Source organism: Solea senegalensis, linkage group LG19, assembly GCF_019176455.1.
Source record: "Solea senegalensis isolate Sse05_10M linkage group LG19, IFAPA_SoseM_1, whole genome shotgun sequence".
Classification (NCBI taxonomy): Eukaryota; Metazoa; Chordata; class Actinopteri; order Pleuronectiformes; family Soleidae; genus Solea; species Solea senegalensis.
The window spans coordinates 3919482-3939803 of NC_058038.1; the positions used below are offsets into that span (position 1 = coordinate 3919482).

General features: G+C 41.4%; 2 protein-coding genes across 2 annotated transcripts; both read right to left on the bottom strand.

Moving 5' to 3' along the window:
• Nucleotides 1-4161: 4161 nt before the first annotated feature.
• cbx2 (chromobox homolog 2 (Drosophila Pc class)) lies at nucleotides 4162-11016 on the bottom strand. Its single transcript, XM_044051149.1, has 5 exons — nucleotides 10912-11016; nucleotides 10759-10802; nucleotides 8089-8154; nucleotides 7549-7618; nucleotides 4162-7466 (listed from the first exon to the last, which is right to left on the bottom strand). Exons 1-5 carry the CDS (start codon nucleotides 10981-10983, stop codon nucleotides 6144-6146), a joined length of 1575 nt encoding a protein of 524 aa, XP_043907084.1. The 5' UTR covers nucleotides 10984-11016; the 3' UTR covers nucleotides 4162-6143.
• Nucleotides 11017-12580: 1564 nt separating this feature from the next.
• LOC122785391 (ectonucleotide pyrophosphatase/phosphodiesterase family member 7-like) lies at nucleotides 12581-19173 on the bottom strand. Its single transcript, XM_044051150.1, has 6 exons — nucleotides 18666-19173; nucleotides 18102-18247; nucleotides 16573-17202; nucleotides 14542-14776; nucleotides 13023-13146; nucleotides 12581-12936 (listed from the first exon to the last, which is right to left on the bottom strand). Exons 1-6 carry the CDS (start codon nucleotides 18898-18900, stop codon nucleotides 12879-12881), a joined length of 1428 nt encoding a protein of 475 aa, XP_043907085.1. The 5' UTR covers nucleotides 18901-19173; the 3' UTR covers nucleotides 12581-12878.
• Between the last annotated feature and the right edge of the window lie 1149 nt (nucleotides 19174-20322).

The following is a 20322-nucleotide window of genomic DNA, read 5'->3' on the forward strand; positions in this document are numbered from 1 at the left end:
CTGAGGCCATGTTGTCATAGCGGAGGATTGCCGCTTGTCTTAACCTCTCAATATCAGAGAGCAAACTGAAGTTTGTTTACACTGCTCCAGTGGAGTGATTTAGAATGAGGGGCAAGGGAGACGTGGGTGTAGAAGGTATGCTCGCTGGAGGGTCGGGGATCGGGTTTCTAAACATTCCCTTTGAAATCGAATAGCAGCCGTCCCAGGCGTTTTGAACTCAACCAACCAGCCCCCTTTTTTGGTTACAATCCTCAAGGTAGTGAGGAGTCCAAACACAAACACAAACAGAGAGAATGGAATATCAATTGCATTATTTTTTTTTTACTTCCCCACAGCCTGGATTGTGGCCAGTGAAGGAGCAGGAAATGAAAGCCATGAGAGACTTGTTGCCTCTTGTCTTGTTCAGACTGGATTTTGGCTTAAACTTGTCATTATGATGTTAAAATAGCAGCGGTGATAGAAAAATGACACCACCCCCCCGAAAGTGCAGATCATGGAAGAATCACAATAACTCCATGTACTTTATAAAGGAACTACATTATTCTGTGTGAAAAACACTGACAGGACTGGATGTTTATGCTGTGTATACTGTCAGAACAACTTACAGCCAGGTTAATTGTCTATTCCCCAAAAGGACAAAGTCTTTTTGCCATTATGATATTAAAACTGACGCTAAAGTCTGAAGGGGAAACAATAAAATAAAGGAGTAATACAAAACACCCGACAAGAATGATCTCGTATCCAACGGGATGAGAAAACATGAATTTACGTAATTCCGTTAAATAATAATTGGAAACACACTGGCGTCTTGATACTGCCGCGGCTTTATGACAACGACCAAACATACACTGTTTAGGAGTGAGTGACATCTAGTGGTGAGGCAGCAGACTTGCAACAAATGGAGGACTCGTATCGCGAAAACTTTGTGAACCGGCAATTGTTTTGGTCCGTCGACAACAACGCCGAGGCAATCCTGAACATTGTGAGCCTTCAAACTTTTCTTTTAACACACAGTTAAGCTGGGCTGTCCTATATAGAGGTGTTTTAGCTGAATATGCTAATGCTAGCAATGCTATCTCACTGGTTTTCAGTCTTTAATCTTATCTGCATCACCTTTTTCAAAAGAAAATATATGACTTTATATCATTGTTGGTTAATCTGTGGTCAAATTAGGCTGCTCTGTATAGACGTTTTTAGCCCAATATGCTAACAAAAAACGTGGCGTCTTGCTACTACCGCAAGTGTCTTTACGACAATGACCAAACATCTTAGCATAGCAGCACAAAAGTTTAAAGCATGTTTAAAGGTCCACTGTTTACGAGTGAGTGACATCTACTGGTGAGGCAGCAGACTGCAACAAACGGACTGTGAACTGCTAATATGACGAGGGATTAGCAACAACACCAGCATGTTTATATACAGGGATTTATAATCTCTTGTATTCATGATTAAAGGTTATTGTTGTCCTTTGAAGGTGGGTTGCATCCTTTATTGGAATTGTCCACTTTCACCACAACGTCGTAGCTTTTAAACCCGAGTTAAACAAAGATCTGATGGATTTATGGCGTCCTGTGTTGCTAAAACAATAAAAACAAAAAGCGATGAACTCGCTGATCGCTGCTCATAACAACATAGTTTGTGTGTGTGTGTGTGTGTGTGTGTTACTGCGATGGAAGCGTGATTGGAGTATGGCTTATTTTGCCAGGAGTCAGGTGTGGGGAGGGCGGGGTGTCGTGGGTTGGTGCATCGCGCCGGCGGGGGGTTTTCGGCTCATGTCCAAACCCGGCCTGAAGTCAGTGCTGGGCTGGGTTGTTGGGTACATATATATATGTATGTGTGTGTGTGTGTGTGTGGGTGTAGGGGATTACACTGTCACACTGTTCATACTGTTTATGCATACCAGGCCACTGTGAGTGCCTCTTTGTCGCATAAGTGTTTACTTGGATTTATTTTGGGAGAATTCCACACAACTGGGACGGGGATCTCTATAAATTATGGAATCGAGTGCTTTGTGTAATGATAACTTGTGTCAGTCGGTCGGCCTGCGTGACAGTGTTTTTAAGAGCGTGTGTAAATACAGCGGGGAGAGGGGCGTCTGTGTGTGCTTCCACCGTTCATTTAGTCTGTTCAGCAGCACAATAACAATGTGTTAAAATAAAATGAAGCTCCTCACACGTTCACTCGCCGTCTCCCTCTCTCTCTCTCCTCGACATGACTACATGACTGTGTCGCATCATCCGCTCATTTGTCGTTTTGTTTCGAACATTCCTCATGTTTTTCACCGCTACAAGACAAAAAAATATTGTTGTATACCATTGAATCTAACGTCAATTTAAATATGTTTCGTACCGTCTCTCAATACTATGGAAGAGTATTAGTGTCACATGTAAAACATAATGAAAGAAAGAAAAATCAAACAGCATGAATTCTGAGATTAAAGTCAAAATCTGAGACTAAAGTCAGAATTCTGAAATTAAAGTCTGAATCAGAGCTTAAAGTAAAGAATCTCAGAATTCTGAGATTAAAGTCAGAATCAGAGATTAAAGTAAAGAATCTCAGAATTCTGAGATTAAAGTCAGAATTCTCAAATTAAAGTGAAAATCTGAGAATAAAGTCTGACTTTAATCCCAGAATTCATTCCGGGTTTTTTTCTTTCATTCAATTTTTTTTACATGTGGCACTAATAATCTTTCGTACAATACTTAAAGGGCTGTTTCATGCATTTTTTTCACTTGGTCAAATGAAGAATACACTTAAAACCATTGTGCTGCTGCTGGGTTTGTTTAATCCACATTCTGTAACAGAGTTGGATTAAATTTGTTGTTGTTGTTGAACAGAGGAAACACTGACACTGTGATGTGCATAAAGACACACCAGGTTAAAGGATTTCAGTCTCAAGTGTGTCATGAAACGTAATAATACACATTACGGTCTCATTAGGGAGCGGCTCAAGTGTCCGTGTATACTGCCAAGTACAATAGCACCATCTAGTGGTGTCTACAGGTAATGCGTCCAAAAGTCATGGTGGTGGGTCTTTAAAGTGTGGAGACGGACAGTCCGATAAATCATACGTTTACGAAGGAACAGTTTGTATGATTTGGCTACATTTATTGACGTTTAATGTTCGCCTCACTCTGCAAGTGTGTCGTTGAACCTTCATTTAGCATCAAAACTAACAAAGATGTTTTGAGTTTGTCCATAAAAACATGGTGGTCTAAAATGTCAGCTCCTGATATGAATAGAAAAAGCTAATTCTGGGGAAACTACAATCAGATGATTGTACAATTTTATCTTGAACTCAGGGAAAAGAAAAACAAAATGCATTCTTATTTAAAATGCCTGCACTTTGATTTTTAAAGGAGATTGGTCCTTGTGCCTTAAAGCTACAGTAAACTGGACTGTTAGAAAAATAGTTATTTGTTCAAATCGCTGCTCTCTGTCTCAAGCTTCTCTCGTCAGCCGAACACAGACAGAAGCTCTTGTTTCTTTGTCTTATAAACAATATCTTGGGATTATAATATCTCACTATATCTCGTGATGCATCTCAATATAAAGCTGGACACCGGTTGTTTATCTGAGAAAAGTTTCTTTTTAGAGGTTTGTGCTTCTCACAGGACGTTTACAACACAGTTGTGTAATATACTCTAAAATGAAATATATACCCAAAGAGATAGTCGTTTCCAAATTCTAGTTATTTACGTTCTGTATTTCATACTTAAAATACACTTGTTACCTTTAATTTTACATATCTGGTGTGTTTTAAGGATATTTACATGAGTAAAATACAGTCAGATTTTGTTGTATAAAAAAAGCTTAAATTAAAGTCAAGTTAACCATGTTTTCGTACACAAATCACGTACAGTATATCACTATTTGACATCAGTGCCACAGTGGCTTACATAAATGTTAATATCACTTTGAATTCTGTCCAAAATCTGCCAATATCTTGTCACAATATTGATACAAATTTCGATATATTGATACTGCCATATTGTTTGAAACACCAAACATATTTTCCTTCTTTGTTTAAGCCTGTAAAATGTCAGAAAATGTAGGAAAAAATACAAATTGCAGGGAGAAAAGACAGCGTCTTCACAGATGAAAGTACCTATAATCTGCTCATTTTTGGCCTTTTCAACTTCAAGAAACCCAGACTTAAACTTAAGGTTGTACCCTTTATTAGTCAAGTTTGACAAGTGGCACAATACAAGGATTGACGACGACACACCTGTCCCCTACCCTGAAAGGCTCTTATTTTGAAATAAATAGAGAACAACATTCCTTTTGAAATGGTTAGTACATCTAGAAAAATAAACACCATAACTGAAAAAATAGGATTATTACTTTTTAATGAACAAAAGCGGACGCGTTACCCCGACATCTAGCACGCGGTAGTGGAAGAAAAAAACAGAACCCTGATGTGTCAACCTAACATCTAACACATGGAATATGAGACTGTGTGTTATTCTGCTTATCATGAACAAAACATACTTCTATATGTTGAACCAGAAGACCTCGTATCGCTTCAAGAATGGCATCGAAAAAAGTCTTCCGGCAACAATGTAAGCAGAAAAACAATGGTACAAGTCCAGGGATACTCCGTTATTGACCGACCTGAAACTCTAGCTATCTTTGGGGGGTAACGGCCTTTTTGTGTTTTTAGTCTGTGAGAGGGAAAGAAAGGCACAGTCTGCAGAGCAGGATTAGACACAAGAAGTTCAGTCGAAGTGCTTTGTTGCCGAACTCCTCTCGTGGGAGTAGAAAGTAGCGGCACATTGTTGTGGTTTCTTTTCCGTTACATCAGATAAGGACCTCTCTCTCTCAGAGGCTGGGCCTGCAGCTCCTGAAAACCATGCAGGCGGGGTGGAAATGAGACTGAGTCTGCAGCTGCGAGGAGGGGAAAACACTCAAAAACAAAAAGACAAATCAAGACTGGTATTTTTTTTAGCGCTAAGAGAAACAATGACATGCGAGTGTTTCGTGGTCCGGGATAAACAATGCTCAGCGGTTTCATGGTCAGGCTTTGTCCACTTCTTCCCCCCAATTTGAAAGACGATGCCTTTGGCAATCTCAAAGAAGGAGCTCCGACAGGTACACTGTCCGCGAGCATCCAGCCGCGTCGACCCAAGCTCTTATTGTGGTTTTTTTTTTGTCCGTATTAATTACAAGCCAGAGAAGATACAAGCTGCCAGTGAATGCCACAATGCAGAGGCAAAAAAATAAAAAAGCCACCCCGGCAAAACCACAAGTCTTATCTGAGCACCAGAGATACTGTATCCAACTCCCCGACATGCAACAACCCGCCACGGATAGACTGGGCAGCACTGTGGAGTTTTGTAGGTTTGTTTTTAGCCAAACAAAGCTGCTCACAGCGGGTTTCTGGTATGAAAATGAGTCGTACGGCGTGAAAATTCAACAAAAACCCACGTGCGTAGAGAGTTTTGCGCCAAACAAAGCTGCTCAAACTGGTTTCCGGGTACGAAAAAGAATCAAAAAGAACAAAAACATAGACACGATGACAGTTTTTTTACCCTGGAGGGAACGCGTTTCCTCTCCCTGAAGAAAGAAATGAATATACATTTGCAGCAGATGTCCAAAAACAAAAAAACAGAGGTAGCTAATTCACAAAAACAGTAAAATAACACTTCTATGTACTATGAATTAAAAGTGGTTAACATTGAACTACTGCTTGATATGGATTCTACGCGTCTGCCGTAAAAAAGAAGCTCCCGCTCACTCCTGTCGATTTTTATTTGAAAGTTTGTTCATCGCAACATTTATTTATCTGCTGAGTGACGGAGGAGATAATCTCATAATCTGAGAATTGATTACGTTCTTTTGATGTTTTCCCCTCCAAACACACCCCCCCCACCAGTAACGATGCAATTGCGGACTCGCTGAGAGTTGTTGAGACGTTGCCCTTCCTCCGCTTCCATTTCTCACACAATTTGTAGAAAATAAATAACAATCAAAAACTGACGTCCATCCCTTTTTTCTTCCTTTCTTTTTAATCTAAAATTATAGTCTTCTTCTAAGAAAATATAAAGGAAACAAATTGACCTCCGTTCCCTGACGTGTTCCTCAGGGTTTTATCCAGTTCCTTCAAAGCTCCTCTGGTTCTCGGTAGTGTCTCGGGATCCTGGTCAGTAGTTGCGGAGGCTGAAGAAGCCCACACTGGTCGGCGACTCCTTGACCGTGACGGTAACTAGGTTAGCCGTGACATCCGTTACAAACACGTGCTCTATCAGACTCCGCGTGGGTTTCCAGTCCTGGTTCTGGATTACAGAGCGATCCTGCCCGATGAAGGACGAGTCGTGGTCAGAGTCTGAACTGCTCTCCTCCTCGCCTGTGCTCATGTCGTTCATTTTGGCCTTCTTGCCTTGTTGGCTCGGAGCCTCTGCGGAGGACTTGAGCACGCCGCTCTTCTCCAGCCTCCCTTGGACTCTCGAGGACTGGATTTCTGTCACTTCCTTGACCTTGTCCGCTCCGGGCTGGTTCTTCTTGGCCTGCATTCTTCCAGGAGTCGCCGGACTCTTTGGAGGATTGTAATCCTGGTTTTGTGGGACGCTGCTTTTCCTCGCAGGGTTGGCCGTGTTTCTCAGGCCTGACACTGGCGTGGCTCCATTTCCCGGGGAGTCTTTGCTTTGTGCCGGTTTGTTCTGGAGGTTGAGGGGCTGAGGGCCAGAGCCTTGATTGGAGGAGGAGTTCTTGGATGGAACAGAAGCCACCGCTTTGGTGTTGGGTATCCGCTGCAGTGCTGACACAGGGCCCTGGGGTTTCTTTTGTCCATTGGGGGAGCTCAGAGTATGCTGAGTGGTTCCTTGAATGGGGTGTTTGGATGTATTCAAATTCAACGCTGCCACCCCTTTTGATTTCCCAGCAGCTGTGTTTAAATCCAGACTTGTCCCAGTATTCACGCCGCAGACGGACAATTTGCCTTCGGTGACATTCCTGCTCTGGCTGGATTTGTTCAGAGAGTGCGAGGAAGGCTGGACCGACCTGCCGGATCCCACAGAGCTCATGGAGTTTTTTACAGCCCCACCGTGTGCCTGAGACCCCCTGGTCTGTCCCACCGCGTCTCTCGGCGAGCCTCGGTGGAAGCCCATGAAGGTGAAACTCGCAGGATGAACGGGCTTTTTAATCGCTCCGGGCAGATCGGCGTCTTTGGACGCGCTGACGAGTTTACGAAGGCTCTTGCTCTGTTGGAATTCCTTCACTTCGGGGGTCGGAGGTTTCCTGCTCCGTTTCTTTGGCGGCTCCGGTTTGGCCACAACGATCTGCGCCTTCTTCTGTGGGACCGGATGGTGGTCTCGGGTTCTGACAGCCGGGTTCATCTGTTTGGTGTCTTCGTCCTCCTCATCCTCCGACGAGGACGAGTCGGAGGAGCACGAGGATGACGAGTCGGAGGAGGACGACGACGAGCCGGACGAAGAGCTGCTTGATTTCGTAGATTCTGGCACGTTTTCCTGAAATGATAAAGAAAGTAAACATTAGAAAACTGAAGCGAGCCTCGTCGTTTTTAAAGCTCATTAGACAAATGGTACTTACTAAGATTTTCCGTGGTCTTCCTCTTGGCCTTTTCCCTTTATTGCGCAACAGGAGCTCCTTTTCTTGCTCTCTGTAAAACAACATGTCAGATTATGAGAAATTATTGACAAAAGAAATCTGATTTTTTTAAGACAATTCTGGACAAACTTTAACACCTGAGTGTAGATTTCACTGTGAAGTGTGTGCAGCAAATATATCTACTGTGTAATAATGAGGTATTTTCCAAATTTAATATACAAAAATCATTATGAGGTACAAAAATTAAAGCTTAAAGGACGTTGTAGAACAGTTCCCTAATCAGATGTTAAGGTGATGTATAGGTAAGAATGGAGATGCTCGCTAGCCGCGATTTAAAAGATTCCTTGCTGTGATTCAGTAGATTTTCCCATTGAATTCTCCTTTGTGTACGATACCACTCCAGGTTGTCGGTACACGTCTGGGAGCAGCTTGTCTTGTTTTTTTATTAACATGTCTGAATGTTTGAAAGTTCACTTTAAAGTTAACTAGTCTGCGTGCTCGTGGCTCGGTCAGAACACTCACTTCTTGTTGAACGCAGCCAACAGTCTCGGGTCAAGGATGTTTTCTTGGGGCTCCCAGCTGTTGTGTCTGCAATGAATCAACACAACTTTTAAAAAGGTGGACCTGCAAGTTTAAAAGTATCCTCCAGCCTCAGCAGAGACAGTACGGTTTATTTGGGACAAAAAATATTGTAAGAACAGACCGTCCTTTGTAATCAAGGCCACCTGAAGTCTGAATATTTTCCCTCAGCGATTTAAAAAAGCGGCACTTGTTTTTGTTTTCGAACATAAATGACAGCTAAGTATTTATCAAACATAATCATGTATCATGAAAGCAATTCTAGTTCTGCTCCTGACAACACACCCACACCATGACGAGTTTAACAAACTGCTTCTGTTATAGCGATGATAATAACAAACCATGCTGCGATAATTTCAGACTACTGTACGTAAACAAGGAACACACACACACACACACACGCAGAACTAAAATACAGTTTAGCAAAACGTGGCACGGCTGCATTTCTCCAGTCTAGAGGCTCAGGGTTAAGCACTGTTTTAACCAGTACTGATATCCAGAAGGAGGAGTATAATGTCTTTGTTATAACAAAAAAAAATACAGTCTGAGTTTTGTACACGTTTACCCAATTTTAAGAGCAAAAGAGTCTTCTGCAGCATGTTCCCCTTACTGTCAAACATCTTATTTTGAAATGATATGAAATGATAGTTGATTTTGGGTCGGGTTCTGTGACGTTTGCTGTGTTTTTTGGGTTTATTAACAGTTATTTACCCTGCACATGCATTAAATATTACAAAAACAAGGCTGGTAGTTTGTCTGGCGAAACTCTGATCAGCTGGTCGCGACATATTCTGGTTCAAATACAAAAACCCTGTCTGGGGCTTGTCCACATATTTATGTTGGTACCACTAACTGGTGACCAATGTCTGACGAGATAGCCACTAGATAACTATAAACTAACGATTGCTTTCTCAATTAAATGTTGAAAAACGCTGTTAATTGTTTCCCAAACCTCAAAATGATTATAATATCAAAAGTTAAACTTTGTCCGCAGACCAAAACAAATAAGTCTTTATGATTTCTTCGTCACACGGAGCAAAGAAACCAGAAAATATTCACATTTAAGAAGCTGAAAATGCAGGGAGATTGTTTTAGATTATTTCATTTATTTAAAAAAAAGAAGAAGCTCAAACCCATTTTTAGAACAGTTGACTATTAATTAGTTACTAGTCTGTTCACGTGTGTGTAGTAAAACATGAACACACCAGGAAGGAAAACCATTTGCAGGTTATGGAAGTTCCTGCGACGCTCACGGGAAGTTGCGAAAGTATGACGAGTTTGCTGCGCTCGTGTCACAAAATAAACAACAACTTGTTGCGTGCATGTAAATCACCACACGGCGACGGCGGTGCCGTGTTCAATATTACACACATGCATGTGTGTAATGACCTTTTCTCCTCATCACTTGCAACTGAACGGCCTCTTCTGATCAGCAGTCACCAGTGAAATAATCAACCCCCACCCTTTCCCCCCCACACACACACACACACACAAAGGATGTGGTTCTAACAGAAAGCCATGGAGCTGGCAGGCAACCCTGTGCATTGATGCTGGATTACAACAACAATGTAGAGTGAACATAAGAGGGCAACTGACAAGAAATCAAGCCGGAGTGGAGACAGATGTTCATTTAAAAACATGTACATTTTTTTTTAAAAAGTGACTTGAAATTTCCCAAACAAACACACTATGATATTAAGTAGCTATTACTTCAACGTCAAAACTCCCCAATCCTAAACATTAAGCGTAAATAGTTAAAGCAACAAAACCCAGTGATAAACTCATACATGTGTTGTGAACACAGAGGCTCATTTACTAATTGAGTATGTTTTTAAATATAACTTGAAATTTCACATGTGTAACAAATACAGTATGACATTAAGTAGCTATTACTTCAAAGTCAAACAACCCTAAATGTATTCGGCATCACTCAATAGAGATTTATACGGCGTTAAAAGGGTATTTTCTATTTTCTTTTTGCCACTTTACCAACTCTTGGGGTGTCGTGAACGCAGGAGCTCATTTACTACGTGTGTAACAAATAAAACATGACATTAAGTAGCTATTACTTCAACATCAAAAACCTCTAAATGTATTCGGCATCACTGATTTTACTCATTAATGCGATACATTTGATATGGCGTTAAAAAAGCTATTTGTTTTTTTTCCACTTGACGTGTTGTGAACACAGAACCTCGTTTACAATGCGTTTATTTTTAAATACAACTTGAAATGTGCTGCGTGTAACACATACAACATGTCATTAAGTGGCTATAAATCACACACCAAAGTGGCCCAGAAATGTTCGGCTTTACTCTCACGCACTAAAAACACTAACTCGATTCAATAAAAAGAAAATGAGTTAACGTGGCTTCGAAAAGTATTTTCGATCTCATTCTCGCCCGAACCCCCCAAATTTGAACAAAAGAAATCAACATTTCTGGTTGTATTTGGACGCAAAAGTGAACACGGATGGAAAATAAAGCAATCGCGTCGTCGTTCGTTGAGGTTTGGGCGAAGGAAAAACGGACGACGGAGGCGAGAGTTTGGTTTGGGGGAAAAGCAACAAGCGACACGCTGTTGTTGTTGTTTTCATTGTTTCACGGGACTTACTTGGATGACCATCCCCTCCACTTCACCAGAAACTCCAACTTTCCCTGAAAGAGAAGCGACACAGGCAGGGGTTATGGCGTGTGAGCCGGAGACACAGAGGCGGGAAAATACCGTAGAATAAATACAAGTGATTGTGTATGTGGAGAGTCTGACCTTCCGGAGTCGTTTGTTTAAGATGCATTCCGCATCAAAAACCTGTTCGCCCACCGCGCTCAGCTCCTCCATGTCTGCCGTCGCCACGAATAAGAATCCTCTATGAAAAGAGCCAGAGCTGCGGAGCAGCCAATCATGGACGAGCACGGGCACGACCGGACGTGGCGAGTCCCGCCTTCAAAATAAGAGTACCCTAAAACTCAAGCGACGTTAAAAAATTCAACATTCTTTTGTTGTCATGCACTTCGAGCTGAAACAATGACTCGATTAGTGGATTTTTAAGCCATTACTAAATTGACCGTCAACTGTTTTAAAAGTCGGTTAATCGGTTTGAAGCTTTTTTTCATGATTAAAACAAGATTTCTAGATGTTTCCTCTTCTCAAATGTAAATATTTTCATTTGTTTGCTCCACAAAATAAATAAATAATTAAACATGAATCATTTTGGTTTGTGGACAAAAACGAGACATTCGAGAACATCATCATTTCCAGGTTTGAATACTGATCAACGTATGGTTAAGGTTGTCTGACATTTTATGAACCAAACGGCAGCTTTCTCGATTGTGAAAATATGCGTAAGTAACTACAGTATGCAGCATTTATTACCAGCAATGGAATTATCTGAGTTCTAAATAAAAATATATACGAATACAAGAAAAGTGTAGAAAAAAGCAATAAAATACAAAATAATTCATAGAAATATGGGATAAAATAAAAAGTTAGAGTGCTCGGGCCCTAATAAAACTTAACCCGCCCAAATTTACAAATAGGACTAAGTGAAATAGTGCAAACAAGTGAATGAAACTTCAAAAAAAAAATATTGAAAAAATAAACTAATAAAATCCCCCAAATTTGAGAAAATATGCAGTCGTGTAAGTTAAGAGCAGGTTTTCTATTATATCGGTGGTACACAATAACAATGTATAGAAAACAACTCTTGTTATGTCAATTAGATTACATTAGATTGTGGAATTCACAAAATGTCAAACAAGTGACAAAAACAACATAGGAATAGAATAACAATGAAAAACATGTGATAATATGCAAATACAGAGTGGAAAAAGCAATAAAATAGCATCAAAAGAAGGATGTCAAATCCGATTAGTGTGAAAAATTAAAATATAGAATTAAAAGTGATGAAAAATTCCTTTGAAAAAATTCCTTTTAAAATATTATTGACGATAAAAGAAAAATATGTTTAGGTTTACTTAAAAAAAACACTCAATATTGTAAATCAGTAAATAATGACTAAAGTAAATACATTTTTAAAATTAATACAAATAGTGTAACGCAGTCAAAGCTAAAATGTCTGCAATACGTTTGCCCAAATATCTTCTTCACAGTTAAAATAAAATGTACAATTCTACCAAAAGTTGACATTATCATACCTGTATGTGTATATATGGAGTTTAATTTTGAAAGTCCTAACCGGAAACGCATTTTTTTCACATGTAACTTGACTCCACCTCACGTAGAGAGGCGGGCAAATGGAAAAGCGGTTGCTGCCTTTTGTCCCTCGGCGGTCACCGTTGTCAGGTCAAAGTAGATCATGGTCTTGATAAACTGTTGCTTTGTTGTGAAACGGATCCTTAAAAACACTTGTTTTTAAAAGTACCACATAGTTAAAATGTGTATATTAATGTGTAATAAGTAACAAAGATACTAAAGCTGCTGTAGATTTGGGTTGCATTTGCTTTATTTATGACACAGAGACATAATAAGTAACAATATATACGTAAATATTGCACTTTGATTTTGCGCATACAACAAACTATTAAAATAAAATAAAGTAGTTACTTTATTTTATGATTCTGCCACTATTGTGTGTTTTTAAAATTCATTTTGAAGCAATAACAATGTTTTTTAACTTTGTAAAGTAGTTTGTTGTAGATTTCTTCATAGATTGTCCACAGGTGGCTGTTTTTACCACCAAATTTCCACTTAATTTTTTCCCTTTAACTCGACAATCAAAATGGAGTTTGTGCTGTAATTTCTTTCTGTGGAGGACGACTCGGACCTTGTGATCTGAAAAAACAACAAAAGTTAAAATTGTCACATTCTCTTCTTTTTTTGATTTGAAATGATTAGTGTAATTATGACATTGCCGTTACCCTGTATCCTTGCGTTTTCTCTTGATTATCTGGTGGGTCGCCAAGGCAACAAAAACTACGACAAGAAATCCGGCCACTGCGGCAATTCCAATGAAGCCGTTTTCCAGGAAATCCTCCTTTTTAACTACAAACAGAACCAAAGAAAGAAAATATTCACAATTTTACTTTTAGGTTGGATATTTTAAGTGTACACACTTTATATTGTTTTAACCCATTTGTTTCATTCTATCCTATCATTCCTCATAGGACAAACTCCCAGAGTACTGTCCCTGAGTAACCACACAATGGCGCTGTAACAACAGCTTCTAAATTTTTATCTCCTGCAAGAGTTTGTTTACTGGCAACTGCTGTCAAAGAGGCCTGAGGTTTAAAGCAGGTAAAAATCAAACCCAGATTCTTAAGATTTTTTTAAGTTTTATTATAATCTTAGCCCTTAACTTAATCAGTTCCTCAGAAATGAGGTTCAGCCTCTTCAGGACCAGATTTTGGTCTCCAGGAAAGGTTCTGAAGAGGTAACAAATACAAGAATTACAGACACTGATGTAAGCAACATTTTAGTCAGTAATATTCGAGTGTAATATTAGTACTAGTTTTGTTTTTTGTTGGTGTTAAAATTGTGTCAACCACAGATTGATGATGCTATTAACATTATATACATTATATTATGATATGATAAGTAGATGGTTTGAAACTGGATTTAATTTTTAACCAGATTTAGACGTTTTAACAAGAATGACTATCTGTAAATGCAGAAACGTCAGTCTGTCAATCCCATAACTGAGCAACCGTTCACTTGACAGGCTTCAGACTTGGCAGGAGATGTACTTTTGGCACCAGTGTGTGCATTGCCAAATCTGGCAGTGTTTGGATAAGAGTGCAGTGCAGTGTCGACTTTGCCTGTCAAATAGCATTAAACTTGGCAGGTTTTTTTTATGTTTGCCATAAAACGAAATCCATCAGTTGGATAGTTTTGTTTTTCTAAGACCAGAGGTTCCTAACCACTGTGTCGGGACCCACAGATGGGTCACAGGAGAATGATTTGGTTCCCCATACACATTGGCTGAAACTTTTTTTTACTTACAATCTGTGTATATGATTTAAATAACATAGATAAAATGAAGTTTACTGGGGAAAAGATTTGTTCACCAGTACAAAATCGCTTTTGTCAGGAGTGATGTTGGGGAAGTTTGTTTTAGACAGTTGGCAAAGTCGTCTTTTCAACCATTTTTCTGATGTTTACTTTTTGAGTTGTGTTGCTGCAATGACAAACACACATAACCACCATGTGTCAGTTGAAGTTCTCCATTGTCACACCGTGTCCTCAGACATCAGCAGATGTTACCTTGTCTTTCCTGGATCATTACTGGCTCTACTGTAGTTTTAACCTATAAAAATCTCTCTGCTTTAATCCGAACATGCTGCAAAGTTGGAAATGATGGATGAATAGATGGATGACCCTGAGTAATGAAAGCAGTAGGTGCACAAGGCGGAGAAGCTCGTAAGTCTGGCATAAACTCACCCTCCACAGCCCTATTCGTCACCAGCAGGTGTCTGGTGGCGTTCAGGTGGCCATCGTTGACCTCTGGCTCGATACCCAGGATGTGGCACATCAGGGGGTAGATGTTCACCGTCTCGAAAGGTCCCACCTCCAGGTTCTTGTGGAACGCCGGCCCCACCGCCCGGAAGAAGGGCTTCATGTCCAACTCCTGGTTGTCGAAGCCGTGCTCTCCTTTGTTGAACTGAACAGGGATATACTGCAGGGGGCACACGGGCACAGCAAAATGACTCACACGGGACGCTTTAGATTCAATTAGACTGTGACTCATGAGCCGGTGATTTTAGTGACAGCACTTTATCATCACTCAGAGTTCACACACACACACACACACACACACACTCGCTCTACACATACTCTAGTTTGGCCAGCAGAGGGAGGTGTTGTCCAAGGTAAAAAAAAGTCCCAACCATCAACTGATGATCGTGGCAACATGGCAATGTCAATGCATCTCTTGAATTCTCATTTAAAAACCCTTAGAAGACTGATTCCGTTAATAGTTACACGAGATCTATGAAGCCGTGAAGTTGGTGATGCGGCGAACGTGACAGTAAAGTAAAAAAAAAACTAAAAAAAAAAACACCCACTTATCTCTGCTGTTATGCAACGGCATCAATACACTTATCCCTCTTTGAGATCAAAATAAAGGGAGTTTAAGGGCGGCCATAAAGAGAATGAACTCGCAGTGAGATGGTGCAAGTCATTATCACGAGCAGGCAAAAGACTTGAGATAACAGATTTCATCAGGAAATGAAGAGGACTGATTATTTTCCTCGTCATTATCGCTGCGTGTGTGTGTGTGTGTGTGGAGACATTTTTACACTTTTCAGTGATGTCACTCTGCTAAATGAACTCGGGACTTGACGTTTCTCACACGGCATTGACTGACTGACTGACTGACAGACAGACAGACACGTGCGGTGCGGTGCAGTGACCGAGCGAGCGCGGAGCCAAATGAAAAATGCTAATTTTGAATGTCGAGGCGTGAATAGCCTCGTGAAGCATTTGAGAGGCGCCGCATGTCATCAGCCGGGGCCGGGATTATCCCAAGGACGTGCAAATTCACTTGATTAAAATTGCAATGTACCCAGATTAGAAATTTAACGCCTTGTTTCTCATTCTGGAGAGAGAAAAGAAAGAGTCCAGTTTCACCATTTTCTACGGGCTAAATAGAACAAGTGATTGAAGTGTTTCTATTGTCAAGACTTGAGGCTATTTCTGGAACAAACCAGCTGGTGTGCTCAGATTTTCTTTTTTCTTTTTTTTACCTGGCTATTAATCTGTGTCAGTTTATCACTGTTTGCAGGTTTAATTCCCTTATATCCAGTTAAGTGGGTCATAATCACATTAATTACTGGCTGTTGTTAATAAGTTACCAGTGCCATTAGAAGATGTTAGTTAAGTGTATTAGCAGCTTGCCTCCTCAGCAGTAAAAGTAAATGTATTTGCACTCTGTTAGTGAGTATATGAGTGGGTACAAACGACAGGAGCATGAAGTAGGTGTTGTCGTGTGTGTCAGTTAAAAATCAAACATCGCCTGATCTTTGGGAACAAACAGGACACGCATGTAAAGATGGAACGGGCGGGGTCATTGTCGCACGTCTGCGCGAGACCGCCGCGACGTGGTTTTCAATGCGACACAAACACACAAACTATTGATTTGTAAAGCAGTTGTTTTTCGGTGTAACTGAATCAGTTGATACAAAAGGACTGAACTGAAATACCACTGTTGTGATGTTGGGATTCGGCTCACAATCACCAGCTTTCAGCGGGAAAATGTCTAAAATGTCAATATTTAACCCTTTTCCCTTTTCCCTTAAATATTGACATTTTAGACATTTTCCTTTGCTAAATGTTGGAGATGTTTTCAAGGGTTTTTAAGTCTTTTTAACTGATCTACAGTTCAGCATTGTTCACGTTGATTCTTGAGCCAGAGTAGTCTGCACGTATCGAATAATATGACAAGAAAAAAAGAAATGTAAAGCGTGAACACACCCCGTTGATTACGTATCCTGGGTCAGACCATAAAACGATGGGGAGGATGCGGTCGTTTTTGGAAAAGTGCAGGCGCTCAGGCATCTCCTCCTTCTTGTACACGTGAAGGTGTGGATGTGCGCCTTTCAGGGCGTTGTAAACCTTCTCCAGCTTTCCCGGCTTTGGCAAAAGCATCCCAGAGGGTCCAAAGTCCACCAAGTGAAACGATATATCGCGGAACGAGAAGTCTGGGATCTTTGACAGGGTGATTTCCTCCACCAGACCGTTGCGGTACACCGTGGTCATGCCGTGGTCTGCTGTGATGATGATGTTCAGGGTGCTGGCCAGATTCTGTTTTTCAGCCAAGTGTCGAATGTAGCCGATAGTTCTGTCGACTTGCTTGACCATTTCCCGGCGCTCTGGGGAGTCGGGGCCGTATCTGTGGCCCGTGCCGTCCGGCTCGCCAAAGTACATGGACACAAAGTCTAGATCCTGGTCTCTGAACCAGCTCATCACCTTGTCCGCATTCTTTCTCCACTCAACCTCATCCTTGTAGTTGTAAAACAGTGGTTCGACTTCACGCACCTCAGCGACCTCACCCTGGTAACTGGACGCTGTGCCGGGAAAATGAAGGGAGCCGGCTTTTAGGCCCTTAAAGATAAGGGAGAAAAAAAGAGTCCACATTAATTCACAAAGAACAGGTAAACAACACATGTATGAATCTGTTAGTTTCATATGATAAATGAAACTTTGATTGCTAACTTATGCTGATGATACTTGAATGTTATTAACTTGTTCATTGTCCTGTAAAAACATTAAAAACTGACAGAAATTGAAAAGTGTACGATTCACAGAAGAGATCTGTGTTGTCGTTACTTTGGTCTTTGTACAAGTCTAGTCTTGGTCTTGACGTTGTTCTTACCCTGCCTTGGCCTTAGTCTTGGTCTTGGCACAAGTCTGGTCTTGGTCTTGGTCTTGATTTGGCCTCACCCTGCCTTGTTGTAGATCTAGTTTTGCTCTGCCTTGGTCTTGGTCTTGACTTGGCCTCACCCTGCCTTGGTTTGACTTGGTCTTGGTTTTCCTCTGCCTTGATCTTGGTATAAGTCTAGTCTTGGTACAAGTCTAATCTTGGTCTTGACATTGTTCTCACCCTGCCTTGGCCCTAGTCGTGGTCTCAGCCTTGTTGGTGTTTAACTTTGTGTTTAACTTTAACTTAGATCAATGTGGGCTCATTATTTTGCAAACAACAATTCCCGGGTTTTCTTTTTGTATTGAATGTGTTGTATCATATTTTTAATAATGAATGAAAATGTTAATAACCTATTTGATAACATACTAATAAACCATTTATAAATCCTTTATATGGTACCAGGAAATCAAATCTGCAGATGTTCATGTCTTTTCTTTACCCTGCATATGTTTACACCTTACCCACCTGCATAATAATGTGCACTCTAACTGTGGTAAATATAGCTGTAATCGCTTTGTACAGAGAATTACTCTCCTGTGCCATAAAGAGTAAAACCCATTCTCTGAGTGATAAGACAGACCTGCCTCTGCGCCGTGATCCAGATGGGCAGACTGCCGTTGTCCCACCACTCGTTGACGAACTGCGTCTGGTAGTAGGGCTTCTTCTCCTGCGTCTTGGTGTTGAACCACATGTTGTGAATCACCCCATGGTTCTCGATGTAGCGGCCTGCACACACAAGTCAGTCCGCTTTGCACTTTCATTCTTCATGGCGTCCTCATTAAAAAATTCTATCAACTTAACAAGGCTGAGTGGCATGACGCTTTTGGACAAGGTCTTATACGACCAACTTTGGAGATTAGTGGAATTTAATTTCAGGGAAGTTAAATTTCTTTTAGCTGGCACTCATGATTTGAGAGTCAAAATAATGTAAAAAAAAGAGAATTCTTCCCTCAGTCATCCAAACATAATCATCTCACTCAGCTATAAAAGCTGTTGGACTCTGGGACATTCAATTACAGTTAATTCCCTTTTTTTTCCCCGTGGCTTCTTTCTAAACTCAGAATGGCTTCCCCTCTCTGTCATGATATGCAGATGCCACACCAGCGTGGAAGTGTTGTTGTTGTTGTTGTTGTAATGGTTTTACCTGTCAGGAGGGTGAAGTGCGTGGGGCTGGTGATGGTGAGGTACGGCGGCGTGACGTACTGAGCCTTGACTCCGTCCCTGGCCATGTCGTCCAGGTTCGGAGTGTGCACGTCGCGGTCGTAGTCCCAGCGGAAACCGTCGAAGGAGATAAGCAGCACTTTCTGTCTCTGCTTGTTCAGCGGCGCCCCGAGGACGGACAGAGCCCCGAGGAGGCACAGGGTCGCGGTCCACATCATGGCTCGACGCACTTTCACCTCTCAGCTCCCGAGCTGACAACTTAAACGCTCCTTTGCGACCGGACTGTGCTCCAATGAAACGCAGGGATGACGACCTGTGTTTACGTTTTCAGAACCAGCGCCCCTAGCGGTTGTATACATAAGAGCAACCACTTCCGCCTTCGATCGCTCAGTCGGCTCAGTGGCGAGAGCACTGCGCTCGCGCGCGGTCAACAATGGTTCGATTCCCAACTGTAGCACCTTTGTAATGTATTTTTAATTTATACTACCTCACCCTGTCTTTTTGCCCTAAGCCTACCCTCAGTAACATCTGTGCATATTAATATACATATTAAAATACTAGTAAAAACATACCTTTACGTCACATTCAGGGGTGTGAAAGAACGACAGGCCCCTCCCCGGTTTCCTCACCTGAGAAGGTTCTGAGCAAAGTTTCACCAAATTATCTTATCTCTTTAGATTAGACGGACTTTATCTCAGCCAGTTTTAGTGCGCGCAGCCAAGTGGTGTTTATGAGGCAATTTTACGGCCCGGGACTTGTGTTCTCAGGAAATTTCCCCCCTGTTTTCCTCTCGTGCATTGCCGGTAAAACAGATTAATCTCTGCGGGCACCGCGGCTGTTTGTTTCTGGCTTGTTGATGCTGTCTTTTCTGTTTGCCCGCCCACCCGTCTGTGTGTGTGTCGGAGTTTCTTGTGAATCACTGACACGGGCGAGGAAAACGACACTTTGATGGGTTTCACCTTGAGTTGAGATGGCGCATGATTGATCTGACACCGGGAAAATGAAGAGGAAAATGAGAGTATATATCTTTTTTGTCAGCGACCAGTAGTCTCCCGGGGAAGAAAAGACCCTAATAGTCATATTCATTTTAATAACCCTAATGTGTTTATTAGCCCCAGGATAATGTTAAAAAAGCCTTTAAAATCTACATTGATTTTTTTTAGCAACGGCCGTGACGACGGACACTCATTTTTAATAGAAATGTCCGTCGCCTGCTCTGTGTCTCACGCTCGCTTCCCTTATCCCGATATTATTCTATATAACTGCGATGTGATGAAACCTTATCAACGTCCATCAAATTGCGAGACAAGCTCCTCAAATTTGTTCTTTCTTGTGTGTGTGTGTCCTTGGCGGAGGTTCAAGGGAATTGTCTAATCTTTATGGAGATAAGGGATAACATTCATCAGCTTTCATTTACCTCATTCATATTCATTAGCTCTTCCCCCTCACGTTCACTCTATGTGCCAGTCGTCCACTCGTCAGCAAGATTTGCGGCAGCGTTTTCTTTGACGGCTGAGGACGGCGCACGTCTCCAAGTCTCTGCCGTGAGAACTTTGGCAAACACACCCAATCTCTCTGGACTTAGCAACCTCCTGACTCTCTCCACTCTGAACTGAGCTGCTGCAGGGATTTCCATGTGT